The 22,545-nt window shown below is 39.0% G+C and overlaps 1 protein-coding gene across 1 annotated transcript in view; it reads left to right on the forward strand.

Annotated features, from left to right (window-relative positions):
• The window catches only part of LOC138022249 (CCR4-NOT transcription complex subunit 1-like), a 52,954-nt gene that overhangs the window by 21,672 nt on the left and 8,737 nt on the right, over positions 1 to 22,545 (forward strand). Inside the window, exons 22-49 of the mRNA XM_068869330.1 lie at positions 561 to 745; positions 1,310 to 1,434; positions 3,031 to 3,141; positions 3,332 to 3,467; positions 4,134 to 4,347; positions 6,218 to 6,396; positions 6,848 to 7,027; positions 7,557 to 7,673; positions 8,109 to 8,159; positions 8,475 to 8,612; positions 10,062 to 10,118; positions 10,475 to 10,562; positions 10,835 to 10,986; positions 11,999 to 12,139; positions 12,809 to 12,964; positions 14,084 to 14,224; positions 14,513 to 14,617; positions 14,724 to 14,864; positions 15,457 to 15,642; positions 15,952 to 16,100; positions 16,456 to 16,564; positions 17,188 to 17,283; positions 17,371 to 17,435; positions 18,008 to 18,191; positions 18,744 to 18,836; positions 20,099 to 20,203; positions 20,324 to 20,455; positions 22,331 to 22,494. Of these exons, the coding sequence (XP_068725431.1) occupies positions 561 to 745; positions 1,310 to 1,434; positions 3,031 to 3,141; positions 3,332 to 3,467; positions 4,134 to 4,347; positions 6,218 to 6,396; positions 6,848 to 7,027; positions 7,557 to 7,673; positions 8,109 to 8,159; positions 8,475 to 8,612; positions 10,062 to 10,118; positions 10,475 to 10,562; positions 10,835 to 10,986; positions 11,999 to 12,139; positions 12,809 to 12,964; positions 14,084 to 14,224; positions 14,513 to 14,617; positions 14,724 to 14,864; positions 15,457 to 15,642; positions 15,952 to 16,100; positions 16,456 to 16,564; positions 17,188 to 17,283; positions 17,371 to 17,435; positions 18,008 to 18,191; positions 18,744 to 18,836; positions 20,099 to 20,203; positions 20,324 to 20,455; positions 22,331 to 22,494 (3,700 nt within the window). The remainder of the gene's footprint in view (positions 1 to 560; positions 746 to 1,309; positions 1,435 to 3,030; positions 3,142 to 3,331; positions 3,468 to 4,133; positions 4,348 to 6,217; positions 6,397 to 6,847; positions 7,028 to 7,556; positions 7,674 to 8,108; positions 8,160 to 8,474; positions 8,613 to 10,061; positions 10,119 to 10,474; positions 10,563 to 10,834; positions 10,987 to 11,998; positions 12,140 to 12,808; positions 12,965 to 14,083; positions 14,225 to 14,512; positions 14,618 to 14,723; positions 14,865 to 15,456; positions 15,643 to 15,951; positions 16,101 to 16,455; positions 16,565 to 17,187; positions 17,284 to 17,370; positions 17,436 to 18,007; positions 18,192 to 18,743; positions 18,837 to 20,098; positions 20,204 to 20,323; positions 20,456 to 22,330; positions 22,495 to 22,545) is intronic.

Genomic DNA, 22,545 nt, shown 5'->3' on the forward strand with positions numbered 1-22,545 from the left:
TCGACCACCATGGGTTGTTTTCTTCCCGTCAAAAACAATTTAATCCAGAAAAGGGCTTTATCCATAATCTCCAGTAGTTCAGCCATGGTCTTATGATCAATGGTGTCGAAGGCTGCACTGAGATCTAGGAATACAAGGAGGGTAACTTCTTGTCTATCCATGCTTGTCAGAATGTCATCATGTGCCTTGAGAAGGGCAGTCTCTGTGGAGTAGTATTTAAGATATGATAATAATTATGATAATGATAATTATGATGATTATGGTATTACAGAGGCTTTCATCACTTAAAGTGGTTTTCACGGGACCTTTTAAGTACATGTAGTAATACATAAAACCAGGCACAGGACCTAAAACTACAAATAGACAATTAGTGTATAAATATGGTTAAAATACTTTTTAGCTGACTTTATATATTTCTAGAATGTACATGTAAGAGTAATCTGAATGAGTGATCATCTTAGGTAAAAATTAATAATTAAACTTTCATGTACAGCAAGAGCATGTAGTAAAGTTCGTTTTCTTGTGTTGTCTTGATTGTGTTTTTTTACTGTTGTCCTCAGTATCAACAGCAGATGTGTCTCAGGTCTGGCCGGGTATGGACCAGTCTTTTACAAAAGAAGTGGAAGATGAAGCCAATTCATACTTTCAAAGGATTTACAATCACCCACCTAATCCAACAATTAGCATTGATGAGGTGTTAGAAATGCTCAAGAAATTCAAGGATTCACCAGTTAAAAAGGAAAGGGTATGTTCATGCTTTGTGTCATTTGTATTATTATTGCTTCAAAATTTTGCAATTATTAAGAAGATTATTTGGGTTTAAAATCAATCACAACCTGTTTGTTCTTTCCACATGACAGGTTCACTCTCCATGAACATACTTCACTTCATTTTGAAATGTAAAATTATAAGGCCTAAAACTCTGGTGTAAATGCTCTTCAGTCTTCTATAGGAATGGGGGTTGTGTATGTAGCTCTGTGTGTTTGTCTCTTGTGACTACAGTACAGCTCAAAAGTATGTTACCACCCTTGCACCAAACACAAAATAATTGCGTCAAGTGCTACATGCAGGAATCACATTGCTCCCTCCAGGAACTGGGTAATGCACAGTGTTGAAAAATCTGCAAGTACAGTACCTTTACCCTCTCCTGTGGATGTAATAATTGGCCTTTCCTCCTTAAATACGCCTGAAAAGATCAATCCTAAGAAGATGAGCCAAAGGAAAGTTAGCTTCTAGGCTAACAGAACTATCCATCTAAAATGACGTAAGACTTTTTATGGACCACAAAATCATTATTCTCTTTTAACAGGATATATTTCTCTGCATGCTTCGAAACTTGTTTGAAGAGTACAGATTCTTTCCTCAGTATCCTGACAAGGAACTTCACACAACGGCTTGCTTATTTGGTGGTATTATTGAGCAAGGATTAGTGACGTGAGTACATACAAATCTCATCAGTTTTTTTCTGTAAGTTTATTTTGTCAAAATGAGTAAAGGCATGCATACTCTACACTGTCTAGCAGCAAATTGTTCTCTGATCATATTATTATTATTATTATTATTATTATTATTATTATTATTATTATTATTATTATGTAAAGATTCACCCTAAGGTGGGTGTTAAATACAATAGGACACTAAGTCCCCTACAATTAAGGTATTTACACCCATTTTTGCTTTGGTGGATCTAAATTAAGTCTTCCAGGTTTACTGGGGTGATAGACCATCATTGCATTCCGGTAGGGCAATTGACTCAAAAGAATTGTGCATGCAAGCCTTTCCAAGTCCTATTAGATCCAATGTGTACATGCATGTGTATCAGAAAGAAAACTATTTGTGACCTTGTTTGTGTTGCTAGCTGAAGAGTTTCCACAGTTTTAAACTACTCCTTTATTTCACGGTCATCGCAGGGAGTGTAGACGTTCAAAATCTAAATTACAGAGTTGAAGTTACGTAGTAAGGGAAAGGCAAATGTTAACTTAAATCAAAGAAAGACATTTTACCCAGTGGTGTCTCACAGTTCTTCTGACTAACAAGTCATAAAGTTGTAAATTACGTCTATGACGTCATCAAATTATACAAATTGCGGAATGTTCGAAAGTTGTGGCCTTAATTAGCTTGCACAATACAAATCACATACATGTATATAAACAATAGCCTTCATTTGGTGCGAAAATATGCTCAGATATTTGTCCGCAGACATTATCTGTTCCAAAAAGCGAACAGTGTGTTTATTATCCTTCAAATATTTTTTGCAACAAGTGGGATCTGCCAGTCCATCATATGTCAACACGTCAAAGTTTGTCAATTGGCTTCATTCAATGTTCATTTCCAGAATTTCGAACAGACTTGGCTTCAGTTAAAAGATTATGCTTGGGGAAAAAGTACAACATTTCAGTGAAAGGAAAACATACTTTTTCAATTGTGTGGATACAAGTGGTGGATACGATTTACAAACAGCTTACCGTCAAAAACACTAACAGTGTATGAAGTGGATTTTTTGGTGTTTTCTGGTACCGCTCTATCGACCAGCAGGTTTATCTCTTCTTCTGTTACGAAAGCAAACCGTTCTGCCATCCTAACATGAATTTTAATGTGAGACTTGAATCCTTGAAGTCGGTTTTAAAAATTTGGGAATATCATTGGGGAATATCCTCGGATATTCCCCAGTTTTAGCTGTGGAATATTCGCCCACGTGACGCGTTTAGACCAATCGCGTGCGAGCAAAAATATTTGATGGATTATAATTAGCAATACATTATTAAATTTATGAAAAAGGGGATGAATGTGAATTAGGCTGATTGTCTTGGTTAGACATTGTTGTGTTCTCCTTCAGCAATATTATTTACTCCCAAGGTATTGCAGTGAAGTTTCCTTTATGCACAAAAATTATGGGCATAAACAACCATGCTGGGGATGGCCTTGCTTTCATTTGTTTACTTGGGCAATACTTTGTCCTAATGAATAGAAACAACAGGTTTATTTCTTTTGTTGTCATAAAGTTCAAATATGTGTGATGTTAATTTTTAGATACATGGCTCTGGGAATTGCACTTCGCTATGTTTTAGAAGCATTGAGGAAACCATTTGGTTCCAAGATGTACATGTTTGGAATTGCTGCTTTGGATCGATTCAAGACAAGGTGACATATTTTACTGCTGTAAATCTCCTGAATTTGCCTTACCATAGAACCAGTAGCTCTGGCTGGTGCAATAATATTAAAATATGATTGTTCTGAGAAAAAAATTGAGACATAATGTCTTGATGAAAGCCCGTAAAACCAAAGAAATTTCAAGATACAGTAAAAAATTATTTGTTTTTTACCTCTGTAGGCTCAAAGATTATCCTCACTATTGCCAGCATCTTGCGTCAATTCCGCACTTTATGGAATTTCCTCACTCCTTGATAGAATACATTGAGTATGGACAACAGTCAAGGGAACCATTGTTAGGAGGAAGGAACATTCAGGTGTTAAGTCTATTCCTACATAAGAGATTTCTGTGCAAACCTATTTCAACATACATGTAGTGTGCAAACAGCTCTTGAATCCAACCTCATTTCTAGGCAGGAGCTTTGTGGTTTCAAGTTGAATTTTGGTGAATATTCTTCAGAAAAGATGTTTGTTACCAGTTACCAGCTTGAAAACTATTAGAGGACTACTCCGGTCACTGTACACTCCTTAAGTTGTTATTTGGCTGCAGTAGTTTACCTTTTTACAATTTTAAAGTTAATTTGGTAACTACTGTAATGAGTGCATCATCACTATAAAAGTTGAAAGTTGAGGTTGTTGCATGTACGTTGGGGCAATACACCCACATACTTGTAGATACTTAAGAATTCATGAGGGTCACACCCAAGAGAAATGCAGTATTCATTTAAATGTATGTAAATCCTAGTACCTGTACATTTAATCATTGTACTTTGTATCTCAATTACAGAATGGGAAATGTATAATTTAGAAAGTGAATGTTTATTAATGTTCTGCAGGAGAGCTTCAGGGAATTTTCAGTGGCTCTGCCATGTCTCACTATTCTGCCCATAAAATTGTTGTGCCCACACTCTATTTACTATTTAGCATTTCTCCCTTCATCAACATTATAATTATTACTTTATTCTCACTCTATCCATATGCAGGAGCCACTAACATCAAGACTACTGAACCGAACAACGCCAACACTAACAAGCGCACCAGGCAGCTCAACTTTTACTAGCACTGCAGTAAGCAGATCTTTACCTCTTGGTCCTAGTATTCCTCCAGGGCCATCTGTTCCTCTACCTCCATCAATTCCTTTGGTTTCCACCTCAACTGCCACATCTCTCTCTTCCACAAAGTCTTCATCTGTTTCAGGTAGGTCTTGATACAAATGCAACTCTTATGTTTACACTGTATAAATGATAATAATTATTACAATAACTCTGGTTGTCTCTTCATCAGGAGTTTGTCATGTACATGTACTTGGTATAGACCTCACTTGATTAGACACTTTGTCATCCCAATAATTGTAGGTCTTGTGTTCAACACTCTTGAGTATTTTGTTTGAAAGTAAATGTTTTCACACACTATTTTTAATGAAGGAGACAAAGAATGAAGTCTCCTGAGTTTTGTCACACATCTGTACAGTCAAACCTCCATTAACGGACACCTCCTGCAAGCAGACACCTCCCAAATGCAAACACCAAACCCTGGTCCTAGCGATTTCTCCTCAAAAACACTACATATTTAACCTCCTGTAAGCGGACATCTCTCGTAAGCAAACACAGACACCTATTCGGGGTCCACAGTGTCTAAGATATCCTCCCGTAAGTGGACAGTAAACGATATCAAGAAAATTTATGACAAAGTTAATGGGTTTGATTTTAAATATGGGTTTGTTCACATTAGGCCTTGATTATGATCGAATTATAATCGAATTAAGTATGAAATGAGTTCACATCAACTAATTAGTCCCTGATTATAATTGGATTATAATTTTTTCAAACATCCTCAAAGGGGGTTGTTTGAAGTAATTACAGTGCGTAATTGAACTGATTGGCGAGCACGTGGTGGCATGAACAGACAAAACTTCTAATCGCTTTATGGAGCGAAGGTTTGGATTTGTGTTCTTCTATTCTCAGAAGCTATCCTTGGTTCTCTTCTCGCCTCAAGCACATGATGGTGATGATAATCGTGACAGCCACGCGTTACGGCGCCATTTTGTCTCACACTGCGAGGTTATCCTGCCTATTGTATTTGAATTTTCGCAGATGTGAACAGAACCATAATTGAATAAAATTAAGTGGAGTATAATAGCCTGAATTATACTTCAGTTGATCACAATCAACGTTCAGTGTGAACATGGCTTTAATCTCACACTCTCCAAGAATTGACAAAACATTGTAATGTCAATTGCAGTTAGCTTTTTATTTTCATTACAGTACATCAAAGTTTTCCTTTTTTAACGAAAATTTGTCTCCTTGAAATTTAAACTCGCAAGTCAATTCCATATGATATCCTGCTCCTCTTTTTATGCGCTTTCCCACAATAAGAACCATTGCTGAGTTAGATGCACGTTTCAGGAACTTCATCACCCAATCTCAAACATATTCAAATGAACAAATGGCATCTCCCTGGATTTCATATAGAAAAGGGAGGTCTTTGAAAGATGTACTTGTTAGAGCTAATCTCTGAGGTCTTTTCTGAATTTCCTATCTTGACCGATCGGAGTTGTGTTTGGCCTCTCTACACCGTGGAACACAATATTACAAGTTGTCTTCATTAAAAGACTTGCTGTGGTCCATTATATGCTTGTGGTGTTAAGATTTGTAAATTAATTCTGCTTAATGAAAACCTAACTTGTGCTTCCCCCATTTCAGTAAGAAATGGGTTTGCACTAACTGGTCCAGTGTGATTGTACCTTTGTTACTCAATGCATGGAAGTACAAAATGTTAATGCATCTGCGACAAGAGTCCTGTGAATAACTCAGGGCTGGTGCTCAGTTGCATTTCTAACCCTAAGGCTGATCAGTGGTCTCAAGTTTGAGCTTGCTGGAAAAACTTTTAGCCATAATTAGTTAAATGATTAAATTGGAAGTATGTTTCATTACTAGAACGTTTCCTTTCCATAAGTTTGCTTGTAATGTCATGCGTTCAAATTGAGTGAAACTATCACATTCATTTACGTTGCAATATCAAAAGAGCCGCTCTCACTATGGTGTGATATTACTAATTTTCTTGTCAGAAAATGCTTCTGCATCATCTCCTGTTAGAAGCAAGGAACCATCCATTGCAACAGCAAATAACATTGATACACTTTTGGGTGCAACTGAAACAAGTGAAATAGTTCAACCTCCAGAATCTGTTCAAGACAAAGTGCACTTTATCTTTAACAATATTTCACAAACAAATTTACAACAAAAAGTAAGTCAGTGTTTCTTTAGTAACATTTTTATATTATGTAAATGTCAGTGTCATTTTTATCATTTTTCAGTAATTATGTAAGTGAAAAATGCAATATTTTAAGTAAATTTGAAGCAAGGGTTTTTGACTATTTTATTTTCTAAGGTCTGTGAGAAATAGAAATTTTGATATTAACATAATAGAATGCAAAATCAGGGATTTTTTTATGTGACTTGCCGCTGAAAATTTGGCCCTCTGTAGTTGACTCAGAATATTCTCAGCACTTACCTGCAGCATCACAAAATGAATCTGGCTACTTTATTGCAGTTTTTTTTTTTCCATTGTGATAGAAAGTTTTCCACAACATGCATTTTCAACATTTTTGAAGTCAAGTAAATAATAATTTTGAAATAATTATTAATAATAAACAAGTTTGATGTTATGTTTTGCATTGTTCAAATTTTTTCCAAAGGCTGAAGAACTCAGAAATCTGATCCAAAGTGAATACATATTGTGGATGACACAGTATCTGGTCATGAAAAGAGCCAGTATAGAACCCAACTATCATCAGCTGTATTTGGAGTTCATGGAATCAGTAGAGTTAACAAACCTTGCTAGGGAAGTGCTCAAGGAAACGTACAGAAACATAAAGGTTTGAATACAGTTTGATATTTTTGATTGACCAGTGGCCTCACTTGATTGGAAGGTGGGTACCTTGGAAATCCTTGGTGTCTGCAGGATAGCGCTTTCATGGCAGAATAAGGCCAGCAATCCGTCTGCAAAGCCTTAATTTCATTCTTATTGAATCAGTGGAAGGAAAAAGGCACAGAAGTGTCTCCAAGCATTGAAAAGAATTATTGATGATCCTCCCTATGGCAAGTTTGAGTTTTGACTGGAAGGGTCTGTAAAGGGTACATGTACTAGTCAAATTTGTTAAAATATTCTATAAAAAAAATTAAAAGAAAATTAGATTATTAAGTTATGTGAGCATTGTGGCTCTTCATTCCTAAATTAATTATTGGCTTTCATTGGTGACGTGGGGATACTTGAGTAATCATTGACAAATGAAGCTCTTCATTTCAGACATTCAGTGCAATATACATGTAATCCTATTCAATAGTGTGTTCTTCCCTCCTCTCCTTTCTTTCTTTATTGTCAACAGGTTCCTGTTTCTTTTGCAGGTGCTCCTGCAATCTGACAAGGTTCCAGCAAATTTCTCTGATCGATCACTACTGAAGAATCTTGGTCATTGGCTAGGATTGCAGACCTTAGCAAGAAACAAACCAATCCTTATGAAGGTAAAAAAGATATTTAAAGTGCTTAAAACAGATTCAGCCTGGGCTTTCACTAAGGTTTCACTTCCAGGGCAATTCAAATTAAATTTTGCAACCAGGGGCCATGTCTGAAAAGCAATTCCTAAATTTATCATTTGTTTATAATTCTAAAAATTAACTTTTGACATGCTGTTAAGACCGTAGAAAACAAAGCAATATTGCAATGTTTCATGACTTGGAACATTTTCCTTTTGAAGTTACAGTCAGTACAAAACAGTTTGTCACCCAAAATATGACTGAAATGTTTTGGGATGCCCCTCAATGCTGAAGAAGCAAGCAGGTGTGGGGATCTTCAGGAAAATATCTAGGCTTGCAGTTAAGGCAGGGGAATCGTGAGCCCTACACCATTTGTGACAGTTATGCCAAGGCTTTAATTGAGATATTTTTGCTTCTTTGCAGGATCTTGATCTCAAGTCTTTGATCATTGAAGCTTATTTCAAAGGGCAACAGGTGGGTCATTCTGGAAATTGTCCCTGAAGAAGAACAATTATTAGGATAATGATAATGATAATGATAATGTGGCTGCTGGTGAAAGGCATTTTAGTTGGAAATGAGGGGTAGAGGCTTGGCACCCTCTAATGGTGGTAGATTCTTGAAGAGTCTGTGTGGGTTACTAAGTCTGGATCTGTGCCTTGTTGTGACTTGGTCTTTTTTTGTTTTGTATTTTTTTTTTTTTTGCAAAATTGGAGATGCCATTTACGTTAATTTTTTAAAAAAAAACCTTTTGACAGTGGTTTTTAATCAAAAGGTGATAATCTATTGCAGGAAATGCTGTATGTGGTTCCATTTGTTGCTAAAGTCATAGAATCATCTGCTAAAAGCATAGTGTATAAACCACCAAATCCTTGGGTTATGGCCATCATGTCTGTTTTGGTAGAATTGCACCAGATGCCTGATTTAAAGGTCAGTTTATTAAAATGTAGCCTGCTTCTTCATAAATGCTGCCATGTTTGTTTGCATTGTTCACCTCACTGCCCTTCAACCGATGTACAGTACTTTGTAAGCAGGGACTGGACACACCATTATTAATTTTTCAAGTGAGAGGGATGAAAAAATCTGGCCAAAGTAAACTTGAAATAATTATTTGTTATTTATTCCACTTTTTCATCATGCATTGCAATACAATGTCCATCCCAATCAACGTGTGCCAATATCCAGGGGGTGTTGCCACCTACAAGGAAATATTTACTGTCTACTTCCCTGTGCAGTTCATTGACAAAAAAATTGTGAACTATATGACCTTTATTTCAAATTTTATCCAAAAGTATGGGAATTGAGTTGAGCTACAAACACTCAAGCAAAAACTGTCTCTTACACACTGGGTGTCAAGGTTGGGGGCCAGGGAACACTTTGAACACAACACTGGAAATATGCTGCATGACAAGTCAGCAGCTGTGGCAGTCTCATAATAAATAAAATTTCACAACTACCTAAAACGTTCCAAATTCCTTTCGTAAAGTATCAGATATCTTTTGACGAGGAAGGCGTAACCACAGATTCAGAATGTACAGAAATGGATTGTTTCAACTCTGTACAGCTGCAAAGAAAAGCTAACAGCAATTAAACATCGAAAAGCGAGTTCATATTTGACAGGCAAATCACCACGATCAAAAACATCCTTGCATGTCACGCATGCTCAGAACCATTATTGAATGATTGACAGATTTCTTTACTGGGGCAATCAAGGAAAGCCCCAAAGCGGCATCAGTCCGAAGTCAGTCCCCCCCCCCCCCTGTGGTTTTGACTTTAAAAGGTACTATAAAGCTACAGTCACCTACTAGTCCAGCCACATTGCCTACTTCTGAAACCCAGTTTGATTGGGTTGCATGTAGTTAGGAGACTTAACAAGGTCAATAAAACAAAAGCATTAGTGCTTCTTCAGCCTTAACTTGCCCCTTTGTGTCTGCAGGCTCTGACCTTCACTGTCTTGTTAAACTAAGGCAGTAAGAAAATTTGTTGAGAGCAAGTCAAATGAGTTAAATCTGTTCTGGTAGGGGGGGGGGGGCAAAATCAATACTATACCCTCTGGATTAAGATTCAAGTTTATAATTGGGTCAGTATCGCTCTCCTAGCCTGTGTTTTTGTTATTTACATTCATTTTCATGCTTTGACTTTTGATAGATCATAGCCTCGTTTGCATACACAAAAATGAATATTGCAGTTTTCAATGTAAAAAAAAAAATGTCTATTTTGAATTTGAAGTGCTATTGTTGGCCATTTAAGGCATGTTAATCCCAAATGGGTAGGCAAGTATGGCAAAACAGGTAAAGAACTTTCCATTCAGAGACTTTTTCTAGGCCGTACTTTCCCTTTAATTTTTGAACTGATGGGCCATAATTGTTTTTATTGCAGCTGAATCTCAAGTTTGAAGTGGAAGTGCTTTGTAATACACTTTCTCTTGAGATGAAGGTAACATAAAACTGAAGTGCTGGGCCTAGTTGTTCGAAAGGCAATTAACTTAATCCAGGACTAGTGCAAGTTTCTTTCACTTATTTTTGTTTTTCAAGATCTACTTCTGTTGTAAGGTTTTGCCAAAATATCAGCGTTGAACAACATTTGGGAGTGGAGAAATAAACTCCTTGGTAAATTTTTAATCTGGAATTAACGTGAATCGGCTTTTGAACAACCGGGCCCTGCATGTTATGGTGCTGAACTGTGCATGTTAAAGTAAGCTTTTTCAAACAATGTTTTGTGTAATTATTACTGTATAATTATGGTGGTATTCGTTATGAAACAAATCTCAATTTTACTTCTTTTGTTAAAAGGAACTGAAAGCATCAGAGCTTTTGAAGGATCCCGAGCAATTAAAACACATCCCTCACCAATTGTCATCCCCAGAGAAAGAAAAGCAATGTGAGTGACCAACCTTTCATCTTTCATTTGCTGTCTATATAAGCTCTTGTCTTTTCAAAGTGTGGCCCTGGTTTCCGCTCATTGTGCTTTTGTTGTTACTGTTCCAAATACATTGCCATCACATGTGTTGGCACAGGCCTTTGTCAGTGGAAACACAGCTTCACAAAGGCTATAAAAATTGCCACCAATGTTTCTAGCTACACAGCATTACCTTTTTCAGCCAATTTTATGGTTGCAATGATGAAACGTTCCTGTTCTTTTGTTTTCTGCAGCTGTTGTCAGCAACAGCTCCACCCCTACCCCAACAGGATCAGCACAACAAGGACAACCTCCAGTGGCTCCCCCACCCCCTCAGTATTCATATCAAGAAATCAATGTGGCCTCACTGGCTGGTTTGGCACCTCACATTCAGATCAATGCACAGGTGAAGTATGCAGTCCAACAGGAAGCAATTGTGGTTTAGCTTAAGGTCTTTGGCTTGCACCAGCCTAATCCCAGCTCTGAGTCTCTTCCGTTTTTGTCAGATTTTGGATAATGTTAACTTTCAGTTGGTGTCATGACTTGTTCGTTTTTTTTCGAAAATTGTCAAACAAAAGGTCTACACACTTTCAAAAGTGCAGTAGAAGTTGTATTGGTCCTAGTAGGAGTTGCAAGGGCCCTATTCGCCTGGGGGCATGCTACCCCAGAAATGTTTGAAGTTCATGTCGGTAAAAATACAGAACTTGTTTGTTTACACTTAAGAATTTTGAGAAGGTTAAAGCTGGTGGTGTCATGTAACCAGAGGAACGGTTCAATCATGGTTAAAAGAAAAAAAAAACAAACAAGAAGGAGGTAGCCAACTGGCTGTTTGCAGAGTATGTTGGAGCCGAATCCGTAATTACCGATAATCAGTCCACTTAGTTGTCATTCCTGGGTTTGGGTCTGAGTTGTATCCAGGCAATTTGCCCCATGGACAATGAATATGAATATGAGGGTTGTGTACTCTTATAATCAACTTCAAGTTTCGAAAAGAACATGTTGCTGTAATCTTCAGATGCTAAGACGAATTTGAATTGACGAGTTATCGTTCGTATTGATCGTAATGACTGCCCGGATCCATCATGCAACGTATTATACACTGCAATCCACAATTTAACCGCAAAATTGTTCATGTATAATGGAATAATTTTTCACGTTGTTCCTTTATCCCATGAACCGTTCTACTGCCAGGGAAAATGTGGGACTGAAACTTCCTTATGAGAGAACACTGTCTCCCTTGGGAGCTGATCTTCTAGAAATGGGAATCTAATTGTACGGGGCGAATTGAGTGACATGTACCTAATGTCAGTCAGCAGCTTATCCACGTGTTCACTATGTATATCATCTTGTATCAGTCATTCAAAAGAAAGAGTGACTAGCAAATTATAAAATGGTTTTTTGTTTGATGTTCTTCGTAGATCCCGATATTTCAGCAGCATCCACACCTGAGGCAGTTTGTGCGCCCGGCTATTGAACGGGCCGTGCAGGAACTTGTCCATCCAGTGGTGGAAAGATCAATCAAAATCTGTCTTACAACTGCTGAGATGATTGTGAAGAAGGTAAACTGTTGTCTGTCGATCTGGGGCCGGTTGCTCGAAGCATGGTTAGCGCTAACTGGCGTTAAATGCCATGGAAACCTATACGTTCTGGCTAACCAGGCTTCGAGCAACCGGCCCCAGATCGTTACTGGTGGGCAAGATCTAAAGTCTTCTTGGTTTGTTTGGAACATTAGAATGAAGCGTTTTGCGTAAAGTGATTCCATTAATGGGGCAAGGAATTAAAGTGGTTAATAACAACAACTATAATTAGTTTATATTATTACAATACAGCCAAGCCGAGGAAAACCTAACGGAGAAGAAGAGCAGAGAACCTACAAACTTAACCAACACATGCCACAGAATTCGAAAATTAAACCAAGGGCGCATTGGCCAAAGGACATGTAATCTCACTACTGCACCAACCCTTAAGTGCAGTGGAGAGATGCTGGAAGATTTTGTTCACGTTATAGTAAAATAAATTCGCGATTTCTGTTGCAAGCAAAGATGTTGCAGATTGTATCCTGAAAAAAAACATGCAGGTTTTAGCCCCACTTATTTTGAGCTCTTCATTTGCGTCCATTTACTGTGTTTCTAGGACCTTTCTTTCACCTGTCGAAAAGAAACCCAGGCTCCAAGGTTGCTGCATCTTTTCAGCACTTCTATGTCTTGTTCTTATTTTTCTCGAAATAGGATTTTGCTCTCGATCCTGAAGAGTCCCGGATGAGAGCAGCAGCGCATCACATGGTACGCTTCATGACAGCGGGCATGGCATTGATCACGTGTCGAGAGCCGCTACTGATCAGCATTAACAATAATCTGAGATCAAACTTCCTCGCTGCTCTTAGGGTGAGTACTGTAACTTTTAAAACTGTATAGACCGTATTCATAATTGGCGGTCAAGAAATTATTCTTTTGTCTTTGTGCTAATCGTCCTAACTAGCCTCTATGTGGAACAAAAATTGTTGTGAATTTTGTTCGCGTTTGATAGGCTAGTTAGGATGATTAGCATTATGACAAAAGAATAATTACTTAGCCGCCATTTATGAATACGGTCTATAATGTATGTGTAATCAAATGGCGACGATTGAAATTAGGAAATAATTTCACTTGCGTTTTGTCAAAATTCTGATAATTTCCCTCACCTAAAGGCTCGGGAAATTATCAGAGTCCCGGATGAGAGCAGCAGCGCATCATGGGTTGCTAAAGGCTCGGGAAATTATCAGAATTTTGACAAAACGCAAGTGAAATTATTTACTAATTTCACTCGTCGCCATTTGATTACCTTTTAATGTCGTGGGTGACAAATTACGCTCACAACCGTAACTGTAAAATCGCTCGAGTACTTTATCCAACTGCTCGGGAAGAATCATCTCCAGGTTTTTCTCAAGGCTATTTTCGTCACACCACTTCTCAAAAACTCTCACCCAGTTAATTGTGCTCTTTCACGTATTTAAATTTTCTGCCGCTTCTTTTAATTTCGTAACTTCTTCAATGGTCACTGTCTTAAATCTAGACGCCATCTTGGCTCTGATCGAGATACAAGAGATGTTACCATGGCAATTTTGTAATTTCACACGTGAAATAATAAATTAACGCTGAAATTTCGCGCCTAAATTAAGGAGTAATTTGTCACCCATGATATTACAGGTATAATTTTAACCGAGTGCTTATTGGGGGTAGAAATGAAGCATACCATGTGTGGTGGCAAAGGAATTTGTTTTACCTTACACTCGCGCTTGTTTTTTTGCAATGCCTTCTGGCCCACCGATTGGTTAAGAATGATGCAAGTATGCTTTTGCTTTGCTCTTTCTATGCTCTTGGCGGTGGTATTGTAGTCTGTCTGAGTACACTACATTCTGTTGCTGGTCAGACTGTAGCCACTTTCAGCTAGTCACTTTTGAGGATTCTTGTTTTAGCGTTTTGTTAATATTACCTTGAAATCAGTCGTTGATGTCATTGATACAGGGTGCAAACCAGCAGCAGAAAGACATGATTGAACAAGCTGCGTCAGTTATAAGCGAGGATAACACAGAACTGGCCTGTGCATTCATCCAGAAAACAGCTGTGGAGAAGGCGTTGCCCGAAATGGACAAGCGATTAACCACGGTAGGCTAATTTTACTGAGGAACGTTCTGTTTTGTACATAATTATTGTTTATTGTTCAGAAATCTTCACTTGATGGAGATCACTAGTTCTTTTGCAAGGGAGTTAATATACCTTTATGTCACTGCCTTTTCTCTTTTGTAATGTTTAATGGATAATTGCAACACACTATTTGTGCTTCGAAGTAGAGCTAGAGCACGAGATCTTATCATCCCAGATCAGTGTTAAATTGAACTACTTGGCAGGTATAAAATGAAATTCCTCATGACGCAAGCTAACATTGTGTTTCAGGAATTTGATCTTCGTCGCATTGCTCGCAGTGAGGGCCGTCGGTACTGTGACCCCGTGGTGTTGACTTATCAAGCAGAGCGCATGCCTGAACAGATTCGATTGAAGGTAGGATGTTGAGAGTGTCAAACAGAATACTATTAAATTTTTCATTAGCTGTTAAATTGAAACGCTTCTTCAGTTCTTCCTTTGTAACCGTCTCATTGTTTTTAAGGTTGGAGGAGTAAATGCCAATCAGACAGCGGTCTACGAGGAGTTTGCGAGGAGCATACCTGGATTCCAACCCCCCTCATCCGGGGAGGCCATCACTACTCCACCCCTACCAAAACCTATTGGAATTCTCGGCAATGCTGAGGTTGGCTGTTATGAATTTAGGGAGTGAACCAAATTCTTGTTGTTATACATGATGTTGCACGAACGATTTCAGTTTATTTTACCGGCAAGTGGCATTCGTGCTTAACATAGTTCAGGAAAGCTTTATTCCGGTTTCCTTCTACATTCCTGTAGAAATGGAATTGAGAGTATTTCCCGTTGATAGATGCACCCTTGTCTCAACTTTTTTTTTGGGAGGAGGGGACCTAAGATTGAGATTTTTTCTTAGGTGAGGACTAGGAAGTCGAAAATGTCTCAATCATTCATTCCAGAATTGAGAATTTTATTTGTACCATAGTGAACAGCGCAAAAGTGTATTAGCTTTCCATCCATTGCTTATCGTTAATTCTGTGCAGACTCGATAATCATACCATGCATGTCTTGTAAGTTTACTTTTCCAAAGAGTCCGAAGTTACTGGTGTCATTGAACGTTTCATTTAGCTTGCCTGTTGTAGGCTCTCGCTTTTACGCTACTCAGTTTTTCCTGTCTCCTTCGTTCCAGCCCACTCTCAAAGAAGAAGCTTGGAAATTTCTGTCAATCACTTTCCTAATTCCGTGTCGTTTTTTGAATTAAGGCGTTTATGCCAGAGGAAGTCGTCCAGATACTGAGTAAGTGTGCAGCGGAAATTGAACAGCATCTTCACGCCATCATAGCACCACCAACCAATCAGCATGTCGCTACCATACACAGCCTACTGGAAACTGTAGTGCAGGCGCGCATATCAAGAGACAACATGGCCGCTCTGAGGCTTTTACACAAGGTGGGTGCTTTCATTCCTTTCCCTGTTTTTTCACTTCATCTTTTAAACCATCACAATGGTCAAAATGTTGTGGACTCGCGAGGAGCAGCCGAGTGAGTCCACAACAAATTTTGACCACTGTGATGACGAATATCGTTGTCGATAAGAGTAAAGACAACGCTGAACCACTTTCGATTTGTTAATCTCCACATTAATAAATCGTGTAATATTACAGATCGACGGTTCACGGGGAAGACCCCATTTGTTCCAGAATGTCTTTTAACCACCGTGTAATGGTTAATTGTCATTTATTGGTATTTTCCCTCTCAGGCAGTGGAAGGGTTGCTGGAGGGTGTTGGCACGTTAGGAAATGATGCCGAACTGTCGTTACGCTACCGTGACTGTCATCTTATTGTGCTAAGAGGACTCCAGGATCCACGTGGATATGGGCTTATGTGGACAGCTAGACACGTGACAAAGTAAGTAACAAGACAGCGGAGGCTTACACAAAAGTTAACACTGAAAAAGCTTTTTGTGGCAAGTGTGCATTGTCTTTAAATGTGAGATTTCTGAGACAGGTGCGAGGAATGAAGCTGGTTTTCGTTTTATATCCACCCTTTTGGTCATGTTATCTGCCCTCCTCGGTTTGCGTTTCACGACGCTTAATACAAGACGGTAATGCTAGAAAAACATTTTGCACGGAAACACGCCGTTGTGCTGCCTGCAAATGTCTGATGTTGTTGTTAACATTTTGTTTTTGTTTTTTTATTTTTTTATTTTATTTTTTATTTTTTTTATTTTTTTATTTTATTTTGTTGTTCTTTCCGTTTGCAGGTTTGTGTGTGAGTGCCCTCCCGAGTTGAAGTTTAACGTAGATGCTATTGACATTCTGATTCGCAGTCATCTGTTGAACATGAGGGAGTTTGATCTTCACCTTGTGCAGGTCTGCTACGAATCCCCATCCGGCACTCGTTGATTAATACAACACTAGTTTCATTTATTAGTTGCTTGATAGGATTTAAACTCCTTCAAGTATATACATGGAAGTCCGGTGCCAGTGAGTCGTGCTGCTTCCGTTGAAAAGTCATAGAAGTTGGTGGTGGTAAATAGGAATCCTGAATACGTGATGTATTTACATTGAATGGTCTTAATAACTTGATGCAAATTTACTATTTTCGTAAATCCCATAATACAGTTCATTGGGGGGGGGGGTGGGGGAGGGGGGATTTGTATTAAAACAATAAATATCCAATTCACTGAAGCATAATACAGTCCCAAGAGTAATTAACTTGTACTTGTAAAGAACCCCCGAAACGTATGGCATTATGGGATTGGGAAAATAGTCAGGCAAGTGGAAATGTCATCTAATGAGATTCAGATCAGACTCTCTGAAAAACATCTTTTTTACTTCCAAAAATTATCGTGAGTAATTAAGTATTTTATCAAACTGAAACTTCCGTAAACCTGAACAGCCTTTTCTCCTATTTAGCCCCTTTATTTCTCTTACCTTACATCCCTTATGCTTCTTTAATCATCAGATTTTAAATATTATTTGTTTTGTTTCAGTGTATCGACAACGGCCATAACATTCAAGCGTTGCATTTTGCTATTCAGCTTGCTAAGTATGTGTCAGATGACAAACAGAGTCCACATGTCACTGAGGTATGATCGCATTGTCTAACTAATGGATTACTGTCAACTGCGTTTTTCTCTTCATTTGACAAGTACCTTTTTTTTTTCTCTTTACAGAATGATCTATATCATACCATTGAAGCGTTGACGAGAATAGCTCACAGCCGGCAGAATTCTGATGGGTAGTTTGACAAGTTTTACGTTATTTTCTTGCAGTGTTTTTGAAGAGACAAGTTTGTTCGACGTCTTTCAGCTAACCTTGCAGTCAGTGGTCCACTGAACTGTAATCTCGTGTTTTATACTGGTCGGTGCGATTACAGCTTTCCAGGCTTTGCTTCCAAATGACGAAATGTGTGCTTTAAATTGTAGACACAAATCAAACAATCTGTTTATTATTTATTTATTTATTTTTGTTTGTGAAAAACAAACAAAAGAGTGGAACCATTCACAGGAAAGACATCTTAGCCCGTGCGTTATTATCAACCGGTTTAGCACTGCAGCTTGTCTTCAGGGTTTACTTTTTCCACCCCATACGATTTTGAAGAGATATTACAAACGTCTTATTAATCTCGTTTTTCCCAAGTTAGTCAACTTTTACTTCCAATTTTATTGCCGTCGTGCTAAAAAAGAGAAGAAAACTTCATCGGCCAAAGCCTAAAGCACATTATTGGAGCTTTTGTTTGGCTTTTTTTTTTCTTATTGGTTTGGAAGCTCTATAAGTAAAAACTATTCTCCTTTTTTTAAATTCTTCAAGGTTGTCCTCGTTCCTGGAGTCTAGTCACAATGGTCCTCTGCCATCGCAGCCTGTGGGTACTCATCAGGAGATTGGTGATAACAAGGCCCCTGGAGGCCCCACATCTCTGACCTCTGGCGTGTCCGCTTCAGGTGTCACTGGTTCATTTCATGTCTATGAGGATCCTCCTGGGCTGCACGAAAAGGTGCTTTTCATGTTTTTGGGTTAAAGATTTTTCTCATGGGCGTTCGTTATGGGAATGTGAATTTGAATTTGAATTTGATCACTTAAAACGGATCTCCGGTTACTCTAGTACAACTGCCAGATGGTGTGGTTGACCTGTGGTCAAGTTTGCAATTCCATGGTTATCTCTTGTGATTTGCCAGCCCTGCTTGCCTCTCATTTACTGTTGGATACCTACCCTCCATATTCAGTTTATAAGTGACAATTTAACCAATATTATCAGTCACGCATCGAAAATCATGACAAACAGAAAGAATGTCTCGGCATGAAAGAGACTTGATCCCGTTACGGTCTTATCAAGTCTTCTCTACCCAGTGAACTATTTTAATAGCTCCGTCAGTACTTTCAACTGAAAGGTCTCATAATGTTGTGCATCGCTGTTGACTGGCGTGACTCGTATTAAACACACTACTCGCATGACGTGCATTAAAGTGAACAATTCAAGAAGATGCTTTGAAGCTTGATTGAGACCACTTGTCGCTAATCGCGCGGCTGTTTTTTTTTTTTTTTTTAGGTCGAGTACTTATTAAGAGAATGGGTTCGCCTATGTCACCAACCCGGAGCAGGAAAGGAAAGCGAAAAGGCGTTTTCCACGTTTGTGGCCCTAGTAAGTGACGCTTTCACAGTGTTAGCTGGTAGAACGTGTGTACTTATTGAGATAATGCTTGGTTTTTTTTTTCGCGTGGGACTAGCCATATTTTTATCCAAAGGTCATAAACATAAATAATAGAATCGACAGATGTACAGAAAATCGTACAACACGCGCTGAATGAGAAAATAAAATACAAACGGAAAATGAAGAAGTCAAATTTATTGCTCCCCATCAATCCTAAAAAAACGCCAACCGGTATGCCTGGGAACACACAGGTACCGAGCCGAGTTTTCATCACTAAAACCAGAATACGGAACGTTTATTGGTTTCCTTCATCGCGATGGCTGTTTTTGTTATCAGGAGGGATCGATTTCCTCATCCTTAAGGCGGGTTACTTTTTCGCTCCTAATGGGGCGAACGCACTATGGCAGCAACTTAATTGATTTTCCGCTCGCTTAAAACGATTTCTGAAAAAAAGGTGACGGTGAGAAAAGCAACGCTGCAGTTCACCCAAATGCTGTTATTTCATCAAAAACACGAAGGGAAATCGGTTCATAGCGAGAAAGAAGACAAAAAATCGTTGATTTTGTTGAAATGAAAGAGGATTTTTCGATCAAACACAATCACGTTAAGCTTAATTCCACAATCTTTGCTTCACGTCGCTTTTCTGTGGTGGAAGTAACACTATTAGTTGGAACTTTGTCTTCCACCGATTGATCAATGTGCCTCCTTGATTTACGCGCGCAAGCAAGCTTCCCAAAATTTAGGCGATTAAAATTACAAGGTAAAGTAAAACAACTTTTATCATAAAGTCCTTGGGCTGAATTGTAAATGCATGATATGCTTGCTATCTCGGTTGGCTATCTCGGTTGACGTGAAGAAATTTTTGTGCGAGTGAATATCTTTTTACTCAGCTGGACGAAGGACGTTTTACACGCCGGAAAGGTTCAAATAAAAAGATCTTTATTTGCAGGAAATTTTGCCCTTAGTTGTGGTGACAAACACCTTGGGTTTGGGGCCTTCCGGAGGGTAAATGACTTGAGTTTGGTTCATCTCAGGTTTCATGTTACTAGACTGGTTCATGTCTGTCTCCCCTTTAAAGCAAGTCTAAGTGCGAAGTTTTTCTTATGTTTTTCTTTCTTTATATTAGTTGCCATTCCTATGTAAAGTAGAACTTATTACCTTCACAAAAACTTCGCCCTTAGATGAGGCAGACACGAACTCGGAAATGGCCTACTTACACGTGAACAAATGTTTGGGTTTTTTCTTAATTTCAGTTACACCAGCAAGGCATTCTGCGAACGGATGATTTGATCACGAGATTCTTCCGCATAAGTACTGAACTGTGCGTAGAAGTGACTTACCGAGCTCTGGGTGACCATGTAAGTACCCGGTAAACCGTGTTTGGTTGTAAAGTTCTCAAGTGAGTGTGTTTGTTTACTTATTTCAGTATTTATCAAGAAAGCACTCTAACAACCGACTTTTTGTTTTGTCGCTTTCAGCCCAACAGCCCGACAACGGCACGAGCCAAATGTTACAATACCTTGGATGCCTACTGTCGGTTGATAGCACTGCTTGTGCGTCACTCAGGCGATGCCTCCAATAATGTCACCAAAATCAATCTCCTAAGCAGGGTAAGAATGAGCGCTTCAGTTTTTGTTCGAGACTCGTCCGTTATCTCAGGTGTCCGGATTACAATTAATAGGATGCCGGCCGATTGTCGACGTTTAAGCCTGGTTATCACTAGCGACACAAAGCACAAGCGCAAACATAAGAGCGCTTATTTCACCGTGAAAACGGAGTTGACGCAAGCATAATGACAAGCGCAAGGATCAATTTTTTTTCTTTTCATTGTGCTTTCGCTCATGCTTGCGTTCGCTTGTGTTGTAAGAAAAGGCAACGCTGCAAAAGCGCAAGGAAATTTACTGAGTTTGTCCGTGTCTTATCAATTTAAGTACACGTTCCACCTTCCCCGCGTCTGAGCATTTCAACAAAATGACCCAGGTGATCTGGTGACGTAATTCGGAGGACTGGGGAGAAAAATTTTAACGCCGTATCCGACAACCGCACGCGGCCTTAGGTCTTGTTTCCAATCTCCCTGCGGTATTGCCATCGCCAAAACTCAGCAGATCATTACGTGTCTACCACATTTCCTGTTACTGAATGAACATTCAAGTAGACCCGAAGAGATCTAATCTCGTCTCTGCCATGTTGAATTCGAAAATAAGGCCGTGCGCGGTTGTGGGATACGGCGTTAAAATTTTTCTCCCTAGTCCTCCGAATTACGTCACCAGATCACCTGGACGGAGGCCATGGTTAATTTTGATGAACACTTTTATTATATACCGAACGGAAGAACGATTTTCTAAGCGAAGGATTATCACAGTGCATGGAACAACTTAAGCAGTTCAGTGCGAAGAAGCCTATCCAGGACTATCTAGGAAGTTTTAATTTGGGAGAATACTGCACTATGCACACGAATTCCTTTCATCAACACGCAGACTCGAGCCCGCTTTACACTAGAAAAAAAGTCTGGCACGGCACTTCGAAATGTTGGTACCTTACGTATATGTTTTTCGGACACGGCGCGGTAAAATTTTCGTGTGTAAACAGAACAAACAGAAGGCATATTAGACACCAGTGCCAGAAATTATAGGAGGGCCGAGCACATCTCTGGAGGTGTGAATATTGATACCGTGCCGCTATTTTGGAGTGCCGTCCCAATTTTGTGCGTCTGTAAAAGGGGTTGCGGAGTCAACTTCCAGTCAAGGATTTCGTTCATCACTCCACTGATCAATCATTGCAGTGCAACCATTTTCGTAACCAGCGCCTCGGATCAACCCAAGACTCTGGGAAACTCTATGTCGGAGAACATGCGCCTTAGGGTTCTTATAGCCAAAACGTGGCTATTTGAACCTTACGGCGTTTGCTCACTCCTCGTGCTAACATGAATGCACCAATTAGAGACGCTTTTGATTGTTCTTCACGAAAACCAATGACAAGACACTTTGTTTCAGGGTTCCCCAGAGCTCTTCTCTCCCTCAGTCAAGAGAAGAGCTCTGGGGTCGAAAATGAAGTACAGCGAGTTGACATGTCGTATTCTGCGTCGTGGTTGGCCGATTTGGGAATTTGGAATGAATAGTTATACATACTTGCAGTTAAAGCTTCCACCTCTAGTTATAGTTTTAAATGTTTTCTTAACTTAGCTTGATGTGATGAAGGGGAGGATGATTGACATCTCTTTCCTTTATGTCATCATTTCCAAGTTAAGTTGTTATGAATATTAAAAGCAACCAAGGGTACTCAATTTTGTTTCACTAGGGACACAAGCACAAGCACGAGAACAAGTTTATGCTTAGTGAAAACGAACTTCGACATGAGACGATGAAAACACACCAAATCATCACGCTAGATCATCGAGTTTTGTTTTGTGGACATAACGCGGAAAATTAAAGAAAGTATTTGAAATGTGTGTAAAAGTTTCTTTTGTTATTTGTTTTACACGACAGGTTCTTGGAACAGTAGCTACAGTGCTCTTCCAGGATCACGAAATCCGTCACACGGAATTTCAACAGTTGCCTTATCATCGTACATTCATAATGTTACTAGTGGAACTCAACCAACCCGAACCAATTCTTGAGGCAATTAATTTTCAGGTGTTGCAAACATTCAGGTCAGTGAGGTTCTTTATCGGAAGTGTAAACACCATGCATCAATTCTTACT

Source organism: Montipora capricornis, chromosome 10 (assembly GCF_036669925.1).
Source record: "Montipora capricornis isolate CH-2021 chromosome 10, ASM3666992v2, whole genome shotgun sequence".
NCBI classification, from domain to species: Eukaryota; Metazoa; Cnidaria; class Anthozoa; order Scleractinia; family Acroporidae; genus Montipora; species Montipora capricornis.